The 18,518-nt window shown below is 47.1% G+C and overlaps 1 protein-coding gene across 1 annotated transcript; it reads right to left on the minus strand.

Moving 5' to 3' along the window:
- Window positions 1-213: 213 nt before the first annotated feature.
- LOC128970037 (cytochrome c oxidase assembly factor 1 homolog) lies at window positions 214-8,698 on the minus strand. Its single transcript, XM_054385056.1, has 4 exons — window positions 8,605-8,698; window positions 5,277-5,428; window positions 2,704-2,780; window positions 214-424 (listed from the first exon to the last, which is right to left on the minus strand). Exons 1-4 carry the CDS (start codon window positions 8,696-8,698, stop codon window positions 328-330), a joined length of 420 nt encoding a protein of 139 aa, XP_054241031.1. The 3' UTR covers window positions 214-327.
- Between the last annotated feature and the right edge of the window lie 9,820 nt (window positions 8,699-18,518).

The following is an 18,518-nucleotide window of genomic DNA, read 5'->3' on the forward strand; positions in this document are numbered from 1 at the left end:
ACCAGCTCCGTTTTTCCTGGCAGTTTGTTTGTTTATTTCAAACTCGTGGTACCAGCGCATACACACCACCCCACCCCACCGCCCCCCATGACTTCTCCGAAACAGCAAGTCTTTTGCAAGGTGTTTATTTCGGGCACAGGACTAAAGCAGCAAAAGAAAGAAATGACAATGGGGAGGGCAGTCTCGGCGAGGACGTTGTCCCCAGAGCACCGCTGCAGCGAAACCGCCACTTGTGAGAGCCTTGTGGATTCGGGGACACAGCAGGATGCGATCGATTAATGGCTCCCTCGGCTCAGCGGGAGGTGGAGGCGCAGCTGCCTTTGGTTTTTAGCCTTCTTGCACACCAGTGCTTTCCGCTGGGCAGTGGTAAACGGGAATACTCTGACCATCCTGCAACTTCAAGGTGACATCCTGAAGGCACCAGCTGGCACAAACCAAAAGAGATTTTTAACAATCGGTTTTAACAGAGTAGTGAAGCCAGCGCACAAACTGCTGGCAGGAAGAAACAAACCATTCCCTGCAGTCACTGCTCTTAAATTCTCTTGTGTGGTTTAAAATCTGGTTTGTGAATGCCAGCTCCTGAAAGCTGTTTTCCTTAACAGCACAGCCCAGATTTAAAGCTCTGGATTGTGTGTTCCTGTTTGTTACATCTCAAATCAACCCCTGCCAGCTATTTTTAGATAGGACGTTCCTCCCCCGACCCGCTGCCTTTCTTTCTCTCCATCCTGCGGGTGCATTCCTTGCTCCACTCCTCTCCAGCCTTGGAGCCAGACCGTGTTGCTAAGGAATTATCCTGGCTCGGAGGACTTAGAACACTGTGTGATCGCTCAATGTGGCTGCTGAAACCCTGACAGGGTACCACAGTGGTTACTCAGAGAAGGGAAAACTGCATTTGTTAAAGACTAAGGAGGAGCCTTTTCCTTCCTTCTGCTCCAAACCCACTTCTGTGAGACTGCTCACACTGATTTCCAGCTGGGAATCATAGAATTGTTTTGGTTGGAAAAGACCTTGAGGGAACTGGTATTGTTCAGTCCGCAGAACAGGAGGCTGAGGGGAGACCTCATTGCTCTCTACAACTCCCTGAAAGGAGTTAGGGTGAAGTGAGGGTGGTCTCTTCTCCCTAGCATCAAGTGATAGAACAAGAGAAAATGGCCTCAAGTTTGCACCAGGGGGCTGGATATTATGAAAAAATTCTTTCCTGCAAGAGTGGTCAGGCATTGGAACAAGCTGCCCAGGGAGGTGGGGGAATCACCATTCCTGGAGGTATTAAAAAAAATAGTGTTGAGATGGCACTTTGGAACATGGTTTAGTGGGCATGGTGGTGTTGAGGTGACAGTTGGACTCAATCTTAGAGGTCTTTTCCAAACAAAATAATTCTATGATTCTGTGACACCAAGTCCTGCCTAGCCCCAAGTGGAGCTGTGCACATAGATGGAGGTGTTGGAGTCTGACAGATTTGTCTGCCACAAACCCTTTTACAGAAAATGTTTTTGGTTGGGTTTTTTTTCCCTCCCCCCTCTTAAGCTTTCAGAAATGCATGAAATGCTCATTTTAGACCAAAACTGAGAGATATGCACCCACTTCAATTACTGCCATAGCCTAACATCTTGCAAGCTTCAGTTATCCTCACAGTAGCTGTCAGATGGCTGGGAACAGTTATTTCCCTCCATCTGTGAGGAAGGAATAAGAAGGAGCAAGGAGATGAGAGCACAGGCCCCAGAGAAGTGTAGTGTGCAAAAATGGTGGCTGGAGACCTCTGGCATGTTTCTGCTCACTAGGGAGGAGGCCAGACCTGGCTGAGTCTCTCAAGACCCAGCCTAGTGCCTTCCATCATTTCACACCTTACTTCTTGCAGCTATTTGGAAGAGAAATTCAGTAAACTATGCTCATCTATTTATGACAAGAAAATATCACCATATGGCCATCAACAGCCAAGCAAAAGTGTTGTAGCTTGGGTTTTCTAAATAGAGATAACAGAAGTGCTTAACAACTCCAGCAACAAGGATATTGAAGAGCTTTGTGTCCCAGGTTTTCCACTTTTGCAGTGGGAAGTGGACTTTGAATTCATGCAGTAATCCTTTGCTCAGGTCTAGAAATCCGTTTACTTTTGACAAGGGTCAGGCTTCCTCATGACAAAAATGTAAGGTTGCTACCAGAGGGTGTGGAATCAGGGCATCCTTTTGCTATAACCTCTCTGTTCTAATACTTTTGTACACTGAGGGCTCTATTTAATGAATAGCTTGGGAAAAAAAAACATTCAGACTTTTTTTTTTTTTTTTTTTAGCTCCTGTTGACAGGCTATGTCATTCCCCTGCTGCAGTAGGTAACACTGGACTGGAGCTAGGGCTGCTGTGCAACACACTCTGCACCCCCCCAGGGAGGAGGGCTGGGAGAGGACTTTGGCTCAGGGGATTTGTTGTATCCTGTGCTATACTTTGCAGGACACATTACACACGAAGGAAGGGTCTGTGTGGCTCTTCTGTCTGTGTGCACAGAGATGAACTCAACGTATTCCTGAGCTAATTCCTCTTGTGATCATGGCAATAGCCTTTCACAAGACCTTCAGCAACTGTTTCTGCTGCTTCTGTGTGTGTGAGCTCAGCAGCACAGATGCCTAGAGCAAATATCCTGCTCCAGCTTTTTCTCCTACCTCTTCTCTCCCTGTGTGTATACATTTCTCCTGGTACCTCCCCTAGTACTCACCGTTGATGGGAATGATCCATCTCAGAGTTAATGTAGAGATATCCTGCTGATTTTGCTCCAGACACTGGCAGTTTTATCTGCAAACATCCAAGTATGTTAAGGATTCAATGAAGCATGTTGTGAAATGGGCACTTACTCCTTCTGCAAAGACTATGAACTCTGTTTTAAGTTTTTTACTGTATTTCAGAGTTTCCCTAAGTTTTTCTAGCAGCTATTGTGTGCATGGCTATACGAGTGTGCCTGCTCTGCCACACATTAATCTCTCTCTGCTGAAAGAATGTGCTGTGCTGCAGCTGCAACCTCCAGGGAAAACCCCTCACTTCCTGAAATATTTATGAGCAAACACCTTTCCTTACCAAAATGCATGGTGATGCAGGAGTGACCTGCACTGTTAAAGCTTCTCATAACCATAGCAAGCCTGTAGATTGAGATCCTCTGAAGATCAGTCCCTCAATGCAGCAAGGCAGTGGAGATATTCAATGGTTTAGTGTGCATGGTGGTGTTGGATTGATGGTTGGAACTGATCACAGAATCATTCAGGTTGGAAAAGACCCTCAGGATCACTAAGTCCAACTGATAACCCTACTCCACAAGGTTCACCCCTAAACCATGTCCCCAAGCACCACATCCAAATGACCTTTAAACACATCCAGGGTTGGTGACTCAACTATCTCCCCATGCAGCCCGTTCCAATGCCTGACCACTCTTTCCTTGAAAAAAAATTCCTAGTGTCCAGTTTGATGGTCTCAGAGGTCTTTCCTAACCTACATGACTCTGATTATTTTTTTGGGGGGGAGGTCACAAATTCTACCACTCAGTTGTTGAACAAAAAATGCTAGGAGTGGCAGCAGTGACCACAGCTAATTGTTTGAATAGAAGTATCTGCTGGTGGGAATGCAAGTGCCAAGAGAAAATGCCAGGGGTTCTCCATCAGGCCCAGGAGCTGGGAATGCTGCCGAGTCAGTAAATCAGGTATGATATGATCACTAATGATGATTAACTAACTAGTGTAGTTCATGAGAACTTCAATCTTTCAGTGTGAAAAAGCAGAGAAGAAAGTTGGTGGTTTGTGTCTTGGGTGAGGTGAGGAGAAGGCAGGGTTTGACTTCACCCTGCGACTCCCAAGTGACCATCATTCTTCACTAGTGACAAAGGCAAACATCAGTGGGACAGGTTCTCTCCTCTTCAATTAGCAAAAGAGATTGTGAGAGGGGTTTGTACGTTTTTGGCCTCAGATATGCTTCCTGGTAGAACCTCTAAAAGCTGGGAACCTGGGGAATGTTTTGGCCCACGCAATACCACGTGTGTGAAGCTTGGCTGGAGCAAGATGGAAAGTGGAATTGTATGTGAGTTGCTTAAAGGCTGATTTTGCTTGCCCTGGCAGCCCTTCTCCTTCAGTGAGCCATCTGTCCCATTCTTTAATGCCCTTGCTTGGGACCTTGGACTCAGAACTACTCACTAGGAGGCACAAAATGATTCATATGTGACAAGATCCCTCACTGAGGGACCTGACGAGGTCACTTAGCAACATTTTGTGTCACCAGCAAAACAGAGGAAGGGCAGCCAGTCCTGGATTAAGGGGTGAAGACGCTGATGCAAGGTCCTTGTCAGAGAACTGAGAGTGGAAGTGGACTTGTGTTTGTGAGCCCTGGGCTGACACAAGGCAGCCTTGAGCAATGCTTCAGCACACAGCATGGTGTTCTCCAGCCACTGTGTAACCCCAGTGCCCAGGCCTGTGCCAGGCAGCTGCCCTCCATGGCCCAGGCTTCCAGATGCATTTCAGAGCAGCACCATTTGTGCTGTGGCACAGCACAGCTCGCACCTGGCTGTACATCTCTGCCCAAAACTACTGTGGGATGTATCCATGGGGAAAGGGAAGGCAGCTGCTGTTTAAAAGCTGGATCTTGCTGCAAATATCTGGAAAGAGGTGTGGGGTTGGTCTCTTCTCCCTAGTAACAAGCGATAAAGGACAAGAGGAAACGGCCTCGAGTCGCACCAGGGGAGGTTTAGGTTGGACATTGGAGGAAGCTTCTTCCCTGAAAGGATTCTCAAAGACTGGTATAGGCTCCCCAGGGAGGCTGTTGATTCCCCATCTCTGTAGTGTTGAGAAGAGGCAGAGATGTGCTGCCCAAGGACACAGCTTAGCACCAGACTTGGTAAAGTTAGATAACAGTTGGACTCATAATGGACGATCCTAAAGGTTGGGCGGTGTGTGTGTTGTTTTTTGTTTGGTTTGGTTTGTTTTTTTTTTTAAAGAAAAACAAGATTCTGTGATTCTATGACAATTATTTTGTAGCTTACAGTAGCAGGAGGGGGACTGACTAGCTTGGGAGCCATTCTGTGATGTGTTCATACAGCACAACGTGCAGACACTGCTCTTGCTCTTCCTAGTCCCTCACTTTAGAGTGTAGATTATGCTCTGGAAGTCTGCTCCTCTTTCAAATCAACTGCCAACCCATCCTACTGCCTTCCAGTGCTCCCTGGTGACTTATGACCTGCTGAACCCCCCCTGGCTGATCTCTTGTCCCTTTGGGATGCCTCAGGCAGCCACCTTGTGATACCCTCAGCATTACCTGTGCTCTCTCTGTGTCCACGCGATTGCTCCCATCCGTCAGATGGATGTTGTGAACCTTGAGTGGGGGGGCACCCAAGGCTTCCAGGGCATCAGGGCTGCTCTGCAGTTGCTCCAGAGCCTGCTGGTAATACTGGGTCCTGGCAAAACTTTCTAGGTGAGAGGAACACACTAGTGAGGAGACTGTCCACTTCAAATATAAGTAAAAAAAAAAAAAGGATGTTTCCTCCAGACTACCTTCCTAAAAAACAGTCTAAAACTATTAATTAGGAGAAATATGGCAGGGGGGTTGGACTAAGATGGTCTTCAGAGGTCCCTTCTAATCCTACCAATCTGTGACTAGGAGGAAATACTGCATCAGAGAAGCAGTGCTGAATTGTAATGTTATTCAGCTCAGCTAAGGGAAGAGGGCTCAGAATATAGCCTGTTCCACACTGAAGCAGTTCATCTTATGTTGCTGTGTCCTGCTCTTCAGCTGTTTGTACCTAACCTAAAAGGGACCAAAACACAAAAGAGGGAGGGAAGGGGGAATAAAAGGTGCATTTCCAAAAATGTTCTGGATGTAATTCAATTGATTTTTAAATTCCTTTTCTTTTTAAAGGAGGAACAGAAAATACTCTAAGAATGGAAACCATTTTGTAGACTTTGCTGTGAGACAGGAACTTTCTGCTGTGAAAAACTCTTGCTGTGGTCTTGATATAGCTTTTCAAGAGGCAGCCACAAAGCTGAAGCTCCACTGATGGATGCTTCAAAAGGGAGGCACAAAGCACCATTAGAGTTAATGGTCCAGCAGCAACAACACTGGATGCTGTGGTGTTGGCATATGGAGGACAATTGTGGGAAGTGGCTATTTATCAATGTCTGGTTACTATACATAGCTGAGAAATGCTGTCCACTGGTGACCACCACACAATGCAGAGGCTGGAACTGTGCCAACCCTCCTTATGGAGGCTGAGGCATGCTTGCTGAGATTTCTGCATGTGCCTCACACCAGCCTGGCTTCATTCTCTTGACATCAAGAAGGGCAGAGTTAAGCTAAGAGTGTGCACATGTGAAAAATTGGGAATTTTGCTTTCATCTTCCAAAGAGTTTGAAACAAGGTGTAATGTTTGTCTCCTGGCCTCTTTCCTGTCAGTTTTATTCCTGGAGTGTGAGGCAGAAGGATGTTGCTCCCTCTCCCTAATTAGAGGCATGCCTGTGAGCAGGCAGCATCCAGTTGGCATAGAAACAGCTTTTCTAGGCTGCAGCCTGTGCTGGTCCTCCCCAGCCCCCTGGGCCATCCTAAGGAGCTCTAGTAAAAGGGGCTGCAGCATGGCAGATCATGCTAAATAGCCACCCATACCATGTTAAAAGTACATTATGCTCATCCTGCACGTTGGAGGGGAAACCAAGTTTGAGTTTTCTGGTGTCCTTCTCAGCTCTTCCTTGCTAGCATCTCATGTACTGGACATAAGGTGCCCAACTAATCCATTTCTCCATGTATTTTCAGTAGAAGAGCTGAAAGGATGGTAGGGTTGGCTGGGGAGACTGCTCTTATGAGGAGAGCATGAAGGAGAGTGAGCAGAAATAGGATTCCCTGGGAGTTTATACAAGCTTGCACAGGCACCATGTGCATGCAAACTTGCCTTCAGCCTGAAGGAAGGGAAGCACCCCTCTCACCCTGCTCCCATTACTATGGAAGCTGCTCACAGATCCCAGTGTAAGACAGTTCTGTCCATCAGGACAGCAGAAGGAACTGGAATAGCTCTGGGCATGGGTCAAAGGAGAAAGAGTCCCAGTGTGGCTCCCCTATTAGAGGCTAGAGAAGAACACACCCTGCAGCAAATAGTGTCCTTTCAGCAGCCTACTTGGCTTGTCACCATTATCATACAGCTGCTTGGTGGCCACCAATGTTGCAACAGAGCAAGAAGCAGCCATTGTGTTGTGTCACTTGATTGCACAGCTCAGTGGGGAATGAGCCTTTTGACTTTCTGTACACCATAGGGTCGACTTTCCCTCCTCCCCACCCCCTGATATTTCTAGGTAACAATGCTGGAGCTGAAAATTAAAACATGTTAATGTCTCTGTTAAAGCAGATTCCATATTTTAAAGCATAAGAGGATTAATTGTGTCACGTACTGTGGAGCTTGAGGGTATGAGCTGCCTACAATGAAAGCTGCTTTCCAGCCTTGTCTGATTTGCTATTAATATGTGGAAAATGAAAGGGAGGGTTCCAAGCTCATCTGAGGGCTTGAGGAACAGGCTTGGCTGCACTTTTCTGGCAACATCCTCTGATATAAGGATAGGTGAAAAGCAGTATCATGTGATAGCACCAGCATGAGGCCAAGAGGTGTGTGTCTCAAAGGGTGGGTGTCAGGAGGATGGGGCCAGTCTGTTTTGCAGTGCTGCCCAGTTGACAGGACAAGAGGGAACAGGCACAAGCTTGAACATAGCAAGTTCCATCTAAACATGAGGAGGAACTTTTTTACTTTGAGGGTAGTGGAGCACTGGAAAATTGCCCAGAGAGAGGTGGTGGAGTCTTCTTCTCTAAAGTCATTCAAAACTCACCTGGACATCACTTGTCTGTGATCCTGGGCAACCTGCTCTAGGTGACCCTGCTCTGGCAGCAGGGTTGGACTAGATTATTTCCAGAGGTTCCTTCCAGCCCCTATCATTCTGTGAAGAGGCAGGTAACACCCCCAGAGAGAGAGGCAAAACTTGATTCTGGTCTGATGCTACACTATCTAGAAACATCTTGAGGAACAAGAAACATCTATCTAGTGGGAATATGTATTTGGACTCATAATTTGGATTCTTGGCAAAAGGCAGGTAGTAATGGCACCTGTCTAGCTTTCGCTCTCTTTGTCCTGGTCCTCTCAGTGCTGAATACTCTTATCTGCCCTTCATTCAGGAGAAACTAATGATGTCTTAGCACTTCACAGACAGGGCCAGCACCAGAGATTTGCAGCTCAAACTGCTAGACATTAATACCTTCTCACAGCTGGCCCTCTTTTCCTGCCAAGTGCTGAAGTCTCAGTAAGAAATGAAACCTCCATGACTGCCCAAGCTTTCACTTCACCCTCACCCTCAGGAAACCCTCCAAAAACCAGACTTTCTCCTGCCCACAGCAGCCTGCGCCCTCTGCAGCACCCACCCCTGGGAAGGCATGCAGCAATGCTTAGGAGAGCAGCAGCCCTGGGGTCAAGCAGCTCTGCCCAAGGAGGCATAACTGAGAGGCTCAGCCATACTTCCCTTTAACTTCATCTGCTCTCCACATCTTGCAGGCTGCTATTTTCCCTGCTGCTCTGGGGCAGAGGAGAAAGGAGGCCGCTGACAGCACCAAATCTTACTTTGCATAAGGTTGTACATCACGATGCATCCCCCGCCGCTGAACAGCCCCATGAACACAGCCATTTGCTGCAGTTTCCTTAGAGAAGCTGGCATTTTTCCTCTCTGAAAAGAAAAAGGGAAGACATTTGCTGTAAAAGAAGAAACCTAAAGGGTTGTTTCCCCCTGCCCCCCTCCCCGCCTTTCCTCAAAGCCCTTTCCAAAGCAAGCCCGAATGAAAGCGCAGTGCACAGGCACCAGGCTCCTGCTCGCTGGGGCCCCACCGTGCGCCCAGAAGGAAAGGTGGTGAGAACAGAGCAAACCGGGGACCCAGCTGGCTTGAATGTGTTTATTCAAGTTCTTTTAGCGATGCCACCACTTCGCTAATTGCCGAGAAGAAAATGACCTCCCCAGTGTGGCCGGGGGCCAGCGCCACGGCGCATTGTGGCAGGGGGCTCCCGGTGCCCGCTCGCTCGCACGCTGCCAGCATTCAGGCTCCAGGGGCTGGATTTCTTTCTCGAGTAACCTCCTCCAAAGTAAACACGCTGGCGGCAGCACTGGATTTGGCCCGGGGTGGGAAGCGACAGAGCCAAGGCAGCGCGGTGCCAGCAAAGATAATGGAGCCAGGGCGTGCATATTCTCTTGTGTTGGTTTTTTTCCCAAGCTGTGGATAAACAGGAAGGCTCTTGCAAGCTATTTTTCTTCCTTCCTGCACCCCCTCAGCCCCAGCTTGCCCTTTTAGTGAGTCACAGTTTTGGCATTTGAATGAATGACCCAGCAGAATAAGGAGCACCCCTGAGAAAGTCAATGGATCGTTTGGGTAAGAAGGGAGCCGTGTGGCCTGAAGAGCCTGAGGTAATGCTCTTGCCCACAACAGCTTAGCAGAGTTGAGCTGAGTCGTCAGTGGGTGAGCAGCAAGTTGCTTCAGGCTGTGGCAGGATAGGACTTGACTGAGCAGCTGAGCGCCAGCTTCTGCTCTGGTGTCTCTTGCACCTGGGATGGTGGGGAGGAATGGCATTGACAGCAATTAAAAATAAAAAATAAAAAAATAAAAAAAACCCCCACCAAATTAAAAAAGAAAAGGAATTCTCCTTTGGATGTAAGCACACAGGCATCTGAATACTGGGGAAGCTGTATGGGATTTGTGTAATCCCAAAGGCTTCCTGCCTTGCTCCTTGTGCCATCCTGGGGTGACTGAAGTGTTGTGCTCAGCGGGAGATGGTTCATAAACTCGGGCCCAAACCAGTTAGAGAACTGTGACCTGGGCAAGGCTGCTGAGTCCTGTTGTGAAAGCCACCTCCAGCATCCCTCAGGTATGTGTTAGTCAGGGACTGCTCAGCCAACAACCACAGTTTAGAGAGGGTGGAGAGGCAAACATCAGGACTGTTTCCCATGGTGGCCAGGTCAGGGTGACACAGGCAGCTTTCTTTTGCTCCCTGCTGTGCTGACATGCCTGTATGTCATCTCCTGCATCCTCTAGCCTGGGAGAAACCATGAATGCAACCCAGGTACAACTTTCATCTGCCACCCTGTCAGCACTAGTGTTCAGTTGTAACAATGTCCCTTAGTTGAAGGCCTTCCCAGAGAAGCTACATGGGTATTAAGTGTGCAGAACAGATCTTCTGACATGTGGCTGAAGGAACTGGGGTTGCTCAGTCTGGAGAAAAGGAGATCAAGGGGAGACCACCTCAGCCTGTATAACTACCTGAAAGGAGCCTGGAGTGCTGTGGGGTTTTGGTCTCTTCTTCCTACCATCAAGCGATAGAATGAGAGGAAATAGCCTTAGGTTGCACCAGCGAAGGTTTAGGTTGGATATTATGAACAAAATCTCTTTACTGGAGGAGTGATCAGGCATTGCGACAGGCTGCCCAGGGAGGTGGTGGAGTCACCATCCATGGAGGTGTTCAATAAACATGTGGACTTTGGCACGTGGTTTAAAGGCTATGGTGGTGCTGGGTCGATGGTTGGACTGGATGATCTTAGAGGTCTTTTCCAAACAAAGTGATTATGATGCTGGGTCCCGAAAGCCCCTAAATTGTAGTCAGTCACCATCCCTCTCCCTCCTGATCTGCTTCTCTGATGAGCTTTCTCCTTTGCTTGCCCTGGGGAACTCAAGCAGCGTGAGAAGCTGAAGCAGAGGAAGCGTGAGTGTGTTTTGACAGAAGCAGTGGCAGGACCTGTGTCTGCAGCTTTCCTTACATCACAACATTGTCCCCTCCTCAAACCACATCATCTGGTTAACCCCTGAGTCTCCTGCAAGATCCAGACACACAGAAGGAGGATCTGACACCAACACCACCTGACAGGTGAAGAAAAGGAGTGCAGGTGGCAAGGCTGGATTGTGGATTGAACAGGCTGTAACCTGCGGCCTTTGGCTTTGCCCCTTCCAAAACTGTGGCCAAAGTTTGCTTTCTGTGCTGAAATTTTAGGTAATCAAACACAAATGTCTGGGGGTAGGGGCTGCTGCTGGCAGTTTACTGAGTAAAAGTGGAAGGATGTGGAGCTTTTGCACCAGCAAGGAGGTTTTAACCAAGGCTCAGGGGACCTGCCTAGCAAAGGGCGGAAATGAGAGGCTCTGCAACTTGCTGTCAGTGAGTTTGAGGTTTGGTAGCTCTCACGGTCTGCTTGCACCCAAAGGGGGTGGAAAGTATGAGGAGGTTTGTGCTGATCAGTCACATGTGAGCAGGTTGGTGGCTGTGAGCACCCTGCTGGTTCCATGCCAGGACAGTGCCACCCAGCAAGGGAACTTGGCAGCTGAGAAAGGGTGAGCCCAGTAAGTGCTGCTGCCCCATGTAGCACTCCCAGCTGCTCTTGACATGCTGCCCTTGCCTGCAGCCATGGCCCATTGCTGCCCCCGGTGAGGTAGGGACATGGTGACTGGGGCACACCTGGGTTGCACAGCCCACATCAGTCTGCAATGGGTTTGTTGCTGTAACAGGGAGAACATCTCCATTGCTTGCTTTCAGTCACATAGAATCATACAATTGTTTCAGTTGGAAAAGACCTTTAAGATCATTTAATTTAACTATTCTCTAACTCTACCAAGTCTGGTGCTAAACCAGCAGCACAGTGGCAAGCCTGCAGGCTGGACCACCCCATCCCCAGGCTAGTCCTCAGTGCTCTCGTCCCGCTTGTTTCTCAGCCGTCTTTCCAAGCCAGTCCTATGAAAGCACATTGTGGGAAGAGGTTCAGAGCAACACGCTTTAGCAAGCCTCTCAAGACCTTGCAAACCTTCTCTTTGATCCCACAAGTCCTGGTTAGCTTCCACAGGCAAGGACAGAGGTGTCCTTGGAGCCCAGTGCATGCTTCACAGGGAAGCTGCTGCTCCCCTCCCATGCCATCATGGTCCCTTGTGCCATGGTTGTTATAGAATCATAGGATAATTTCTATTGGAAATGACCTTTATGATGATCAAGTCCAACCACTCTTTAGCTCTGCCAAGTCTGGTGCTAAACCATGTCCTTCAGCACCACATCTCTGCCTCTTTGAAACACCTCCAGGGACTGGGATTCAACCACCTCCCTGGGGGAGCCTGTTCCAGACTTTGAGAACCTCTATCTAGATATTGCATCCAAATTCTTCAGTGTCCCTTGGCACACAGCTGCTGATGACTTCTGAATGATGACATTGGAGATACTAACAGTCTCAATTTGCAGAAGACTGAAATGTAGTAAGGAGCTGTTGTCTTCAAGGACTCATTGCTAGGATTTCTGCCCTCTGGCCAACTGTGTTTGCTTCTCCCAGCTGCTGCTCTGCCAAAGTTCTATGGAAGGGAAGGGAAGCAGAGACATATCCAGAGGCATGCCTCCTGTTTTGAGCCTTTCTGAAAATTACTTACAGCCTGCAGAGTAGAGAGGCTATTAAAGGGAAGAACCAAACCCCTTTAACTTCATTTGCCACAAAGTAAGTGTAAGACAAAGCTTTTAGGAGAATCTTATTATAGATGCATAAGGAGGGAAGTTCAGGCTGCTATCTGAGACAGAGATCTGCCCATAGAACCTGTTCAACCACTAAAAAGTATGCAAGTCAACTGGTAGAAAAACAGATTTCCTCACAGCCAGTAATTAAAAAAGCACAGTTTCCAAGCTATGCTGTTCTGCAAAAACATCTTTTTTTTTTTTCTTCCTTCCCCTGTGCTATTTGCAGCAATAAGAAAGATGAAGTGGAGATTAGCACACACAAATCCACCAAGCCTACAGTTACCAGAAGAAAGACATTAAATCTTATAATAAGTAGTGTTCTCCAAAATTAAATATTATAAAGCAGAGCTTCCTCAAAAGGGCAATGTCCAGTTTTTGCCTTGAAAAATAGTAAGATGTGGTAGAGAAGGTAGGATTGAGGCATGACTTTGAAACTAAACAGGATTTGGGCAGTTAACAACAAGATTTAACCAACCCAGAGACATGGAAGACTCCCAGGGTCACATGTGAAATGGTGGGGTACTGCAACAATGAAGTCTGGTTTTAATTAGACTTTGTTTTCTCCACAGAGGATCTTCTAAAAATAGGCTGGGCTTAAGAGATTCTCCCTTATTTCAGCAAATTCAGACTTTTCTGGCTTGGTGTCTGACATTCATGTGGCAGAGGTTTGTTTCAGGTACCTCCACACATGGCAGGTAGTGGTGAAGGAAGGGCATTTTCATCAAGCCACAAACATTCCTTTTATTTGCCTCAGACCTGAGCAAGGGAGATGGGGCTGCAGGTTCTTCAGGGAAGGCATTTCCTCTTTTTTTTCCTTCTCTTCCTCCTGGCACTTCCAAACTGTACCAGGACCTCCAGCTTCTGAGGGCTATCTCAAATCAAACAGTAAACAATGACTTAGCTCCAAAATCAGAGAGAAGCAACTTGATCCATGTAAACTTGGTATGATTGCTGCTGGCTATTTTCATCTGGGCCACTGCTTACCCACCTGGCCAAGACAAAACACTCTCAGGCCACCTCTACAAGCAGCTAGGAGCCTTTAAACCACTTTGAACCACTGTAGTCCTGAGGTGTTGGCATGAAACACCAAATATCTGTGGCAAAAGCCTTCTAGTAAATTAAAACTGTATCAACAGAGCCTGAAGATGGCTGAGTGTCTAACTTCACAGAATGATAGTAATTCAGTCTTGGCTGAAAAAGAGCTTTAAGAGGGCTGCTTAGAAGGGCCTGTAGTGATAGGACAAGGGGCAATGGTTTGAAGCTGGAGCAAGGGTAGATGTAGGTTGGGCATTAGGAGGCAGCTCTTTACAATGAGGGTGGTGGGAACACTGGAACAGGTTAGCCAGGGGTGTAGTGGATACCCCATCCCTGGAGACATTCAAGGTCAAACTTGATGGGACTCTGAGCAACCTGGTCTAGTTGGAGATGTCCCTGCTCACTAGAGAGGGTTGGACAAGATGGCCTTTGAGGGTCCCTTCCAACCTGGTGAATTGTGATTCCATGACCATTGAGTCCAACCATTCTGTAACTCTACTAAGTCTGGTGCTAAACCATGTCCCTCAGCACCACATCTCTGCCTCTTTGAAAGACCTCCATGAGTGAGGATTCTACCACCTCCCTGGAGAGCCTGTTGCAATGATTGAGAGCCCTTTCTCTCTTTCTTGTGAAGAAGTTTCTTCTACTGTCTAACTTAAACCATCCCTGGTGCAACTTGAGGGCATTTCCTCTCAGCCCTCCTTCAAGGCTGGAACTGCTTTCTAACCCTTCTGCATTGAAACTCTTCCTTGGGCTGGTGGAATTTGAGATGACTCCAGGTCCAGCTTTTCTGCAAAGTCCCTCAGGTAGTCAAAAGTCACTGGAGATGAGGGTAATGCAATGCACAAGAACACACTTGTATTTTACATTCTTGCTCTCTTGCCCACCCATTGATCTTGTAAGATCTACAAAGCATCTGGATGTGAGCCAGCTTCTGTACTAACAGCATGCCAGGAAAACATGTTGGAGACAACTTCTTGACACTTGCTGTCTATAAAATACCTTTACCATCAGTACTGTCACCAAAGAGAGCACAGTACAGCAGAAGTGTTCCAAAGGATCATCATTTCAGCAGATGGCAGTCCCCTTTTCACAGAAACAATCTCTATATACTATTCCCCCTCATGGTTTTGAGACATAACAGCACAAACTGTGCCCTCTGACAACACAACAATGTTCTTTACAGTGAGGGTGGTGAGACACTGGAACAGGTTCTCAAGGAGGTTGTGGATGCCCTCTCCCTGGATGTGTTCAAGCCCAGGTTGGATGAGGCCTTGAGAGACCTGTCTAGTGGAAAATGTCCCTGCCCATAGCAGGGGTGTTGTAACTAGATGATCTTCAAGGTTCCTTCCCACCCAAACCATTCTATGAATCTATGTTCCCTTTGCCCTGGTGAGACCACATCTAGGGTATTGTGTCCTGCTTTGGGCTCTCCAGGTCATGAGGGACAGGGATATACTACGGAGTGTTCAGTGGGGGCTAGGAGGATGATGGGCTGGAACACCTGTTTGATGAGGAAAGGCTGAGAGACCTGGGATGGTTTAGCCTGAAAAAGAGAAGACTGAGAGGGATTTAAGGAATGTTTACAAATATCTGAAGGGTGGGTGTCAAGAAGAGGTGCCAGTCTCTTTTTGGTGGTGCCCTGTGATAGGAGAAGGAACAACAGGTACAAGCTGGAACACAGAAAGTTCCACCTTAACATGAGGAAAAACTTGTTTCCTGTGAGGGCACTGGAGCCCTGGAGCAGGCTTCCCAGAGAGGTTGTGGAGTCTCCTTCTCTAAAGACTTTCAAGACTCATCTGGAAGTGTTCCTATGTAACCTGGCCTAGGTGACCCTGCTTTGGCAGCGGTTTGGACTCGATAATCTTCAGAGATCCCTTCCAACCCCTACCCTTTTATGATTCCCAAATACCAGGCCTTTGTATGCCTATTTTGCCCTCACCAACATTTCATCAACTTGTAGAACTTTCCTCAGTTCACAGATTAAAAGTAGAGGTAATGCTCTGTTTTTCCTCAGTGGTTCTTCCCTAGATGCCCTGGCAGGGCATAATTCAGCATGTAGGGAGGCAGAGCACCTATTCAGCCAGCTCTGAAACAGTCACTGCAAGGGTCTCCCTGTGGACAGGTTCTAGAAAGGTGTAACTCAGCTCTGGTTAAAGTGCTTTGAAACCACAGCTCTGTGTGTAAGAAGATTATTGGCAAGCTAGGAAGCTGTGATAAGTTTACTCTCTGCCTTTGCTGCTGGCTAATTAGCAAGGAAAGTAAAAGCAGCCAACAGAGTGATTAAGAGCTCTAAACAGCCACCTTATTCTTGTAGTTGTATCCCATCAGCTGGGACACATGCTATGACACAGGTGGCTTGCTCAGTTTGCACAAAGCCTGACCTGCTGCCTACAGAGATTTCAATTTCCTTTTTCTCTTCTTGTGCCTGCTCTCACTTGCACACTTCTGTATATGTATCTGTCCTCACACCTCTTCTGTACTCCCCCCTCTCACAGGCTACTTCCCTGTGTGCTCTGAAGCTACACTTTCATCAGGCAGGCTTTTGTATTTCTTTTCCTCTTGCCTGCCTACCTTCACCCCTCTGTGTGTCCCTTTTCCCTGCAGACCACTGCACCACCCCAGGGCCAGGCAGATACAAAGAGTGGGGCCACCATTCCTGTTATTCCAGGAGCCTTCTCCTGCCATCCCTTGGTTCATCCCTCTGCATAACAGAGTCTGGTTTTCTAACTGTGGGTAACAAAGGCAGGTACCTAAATCCTTCTTTTGCTTTCCTCCCAAGCTGCATAGATGCTACATCCTAGTTTGTTCAGTCCTTTTGAAGGCTAGGCTCATGTGCCATTCTAGCTCCCCCAACAACCCACTCCAGGTCACCCTCCAGGACAACCAGAGCTGCCCATGCTCTCTACTGAAATATGAGGGGTACCATAAAAAAAAAGAGGCATAACTAGGGCATGTTATTGGAGAAGCACAGTAATTATACCTACAGTGTGACCCATTTTTGTTGTTATTAGAGCACAGTGTTATAAGTTAATGTTAATAATCTGTCATTAACATCCCTAATTGTATGTTTCTGTAATTGGACACTGGGGTTGGGGGGTTAGGGGGGAGGGCGCTGTGAATATTCACCCTTTTGTGGTTTAGAGGTGAAGTGCAAAGGATTTAAGAATAAGAATTCCTAAGTAGGGTAAAGGGAAAAGTTGTATCTATGAAGAAAAGATCCCTAGAATGTATGGTTTGAGCAACGAGTGGCTTACCTAAAGAAGCTACAGGACAGCTTCTGGGCTTCCCTGCCACTGGGAGTGCATGAGATCACGAGAGCTGCAATTCAAGGTTCAAAAGAATCACTCCACGCTGTACCTGTGTCTCCCCACAGCCTGCATCACAGCCCAGCTTCCACATGGGCACGTTAGAACAAAAGAATCACACAGAGAAATAGCAAATGCAGTCCTTTGTCTGGTGCTGGCAGGATGAGAGGGAACAGCACTCAGGGCTTAGCAGGAGCGTAGCAGAAGTGGACTGTCAAGCCAGGGAGGTTTTCACAGCCTGATGTGTATGTTCTGTAGGTAGCTTCCTAGAATAGGTTCACTGAACCTGCAAAGTAAGTGACCAGTGAGAAGCACCAAACCACTTCTCATGGAAAGATTGGAGAGCTTGCAATGCCTCCTATGCAGTGGTAACTACTTCCCTTTCCATGCCAGTCTGTGGCTATTTATTCCTCTATGTCCAATACATTAATTATGCTAAAGACACTGACAGGTTCTCAAAGCTAAAACCAATGACCTATCAAGCTTTAAGCCAACTTACTAAATTCTGAGGTGGGGAAAAAGGATTGAGAAACACAATGAGTCTGTAATAGCCTTCATGGCAAATAGGTCCCATTTTACCAAGAAAAGAAAGTGGTCAGAAGTTCACAGAGGTACTGCAGATGTTACTGGGCTAGGAGCTGTACATGGCTACATGAAAAGCTGTCTGGAAGTTTAGAGTCTCTAACTCCAATCCTGATAAAGCTTAGAGGCTTGTCTGTAGTCTTACTAACTTCTACAGTAGTAGCCACATGCATGCATTAAATAGGCATGCACTAGACAGTGACCTGAATGCCAGGGCAGGCTGTCACAGGGTAAAAAATATTGAAGGCATGAACATGATGCTGTTCCCTTGTAATGCTTCTGCTTATGGAAATGAGGGGGTAGAAGATGGGATCTACTCTGCTGTAATCAGCAAGGAGACCAATTTACAAAGCCTTTAAAAATATTAGCAGAGCTGGGAAGGTTTGCAGCCCTGAAGTCAAACATCTTTCTGATATAATGTCTTTTATTATATTGTTGCAGTACATACTTCTGGCATGTTACAAACACCTTGTTCCTATTCATACTTCCTACTGAAAAGCCAAAATAAATACAATGCTGCCCTAAATCTCCCCAGATTCTCAGATGTGGTAAGTTTATTTCAAGTGCCCACCACCCCCCAAGAAAGGCCACTCCTTCAGAAAATGCTGACCTTCCCTTTCTTCTAAAAGTCAAGTCCCTTTGAAATAATTCAGCACTTAAAGCCTAAGGCTTTGAGGAAAACTAATTACTTTTGAACATCTTGGACACCTGGATTGTTTCCAGAAGTTGGTCCTTGCCCATATGAGCAGAACTGGTTCAGTATCAGTTAAATCTCTTAACACAAATTAAGATCGGGGGGGGAACACAACCTCAAACTCGTGACTTTTTAATAAGCACTGAACACCAAAACCAGCACAAGACCAACAGGGATTCTGACCTAGAAACATTCTATTCTCAGATGAAAGGAGGAAAAAAAAGTTATAATGAGAACCATAAAAAAAAAAAAAGAAAAAGAAAATAAATTCCCATATTCCATGAGGCTTTCTGTTCAGATAGATCCAGCTTGCTAACTTTTGCAGAGAGCTCTGCAAGATGGAGATAGAGGGAATAAAAGGGTGAAGGCAGTGGTGGAACTTGACACACCATTTGCAC

This window comes from Indicator indicator, chromosome 11 (genome assembly GCF_027791375.1).
Source record: "Indicator indicator isolate 239-I01 chromosome 11, UM_Iind_1.1, whole genome shotgun sequence".
In the NCBI taxonomy this organism is placed as follows: Eukaryota; Metazoa; Chordata; class Aves; order Piciformes; family Indicatoridae; genus Indicator; species Indicator indicator.

Excerpts from the sequence above, each read along its gene's own strand:
- LOC128970037 (XM_054385056.1), bottom strand. The coding sequence starts at position 8,698 with ATGCCAGCTTCTCTAAGGAAACTGCAGCAAATGGCTGTGTTCATGGGG. Across the intron at positions 5,429-8,604 it reads GATGTACAACCTTATGCAAA|AAAGTTTTGCCAGGACCCAG; the intron begins GTAAGATTTGGT and ends CCTCTCACCTAG. Across the intron at positions 2,781-5,276 it reads TGGACACAGAGAGAGCACAG|ATAAAACTGCCAGTGTCTGG; the intron begins GTAATGCTGAGG and ends GGATGTTTGCAG.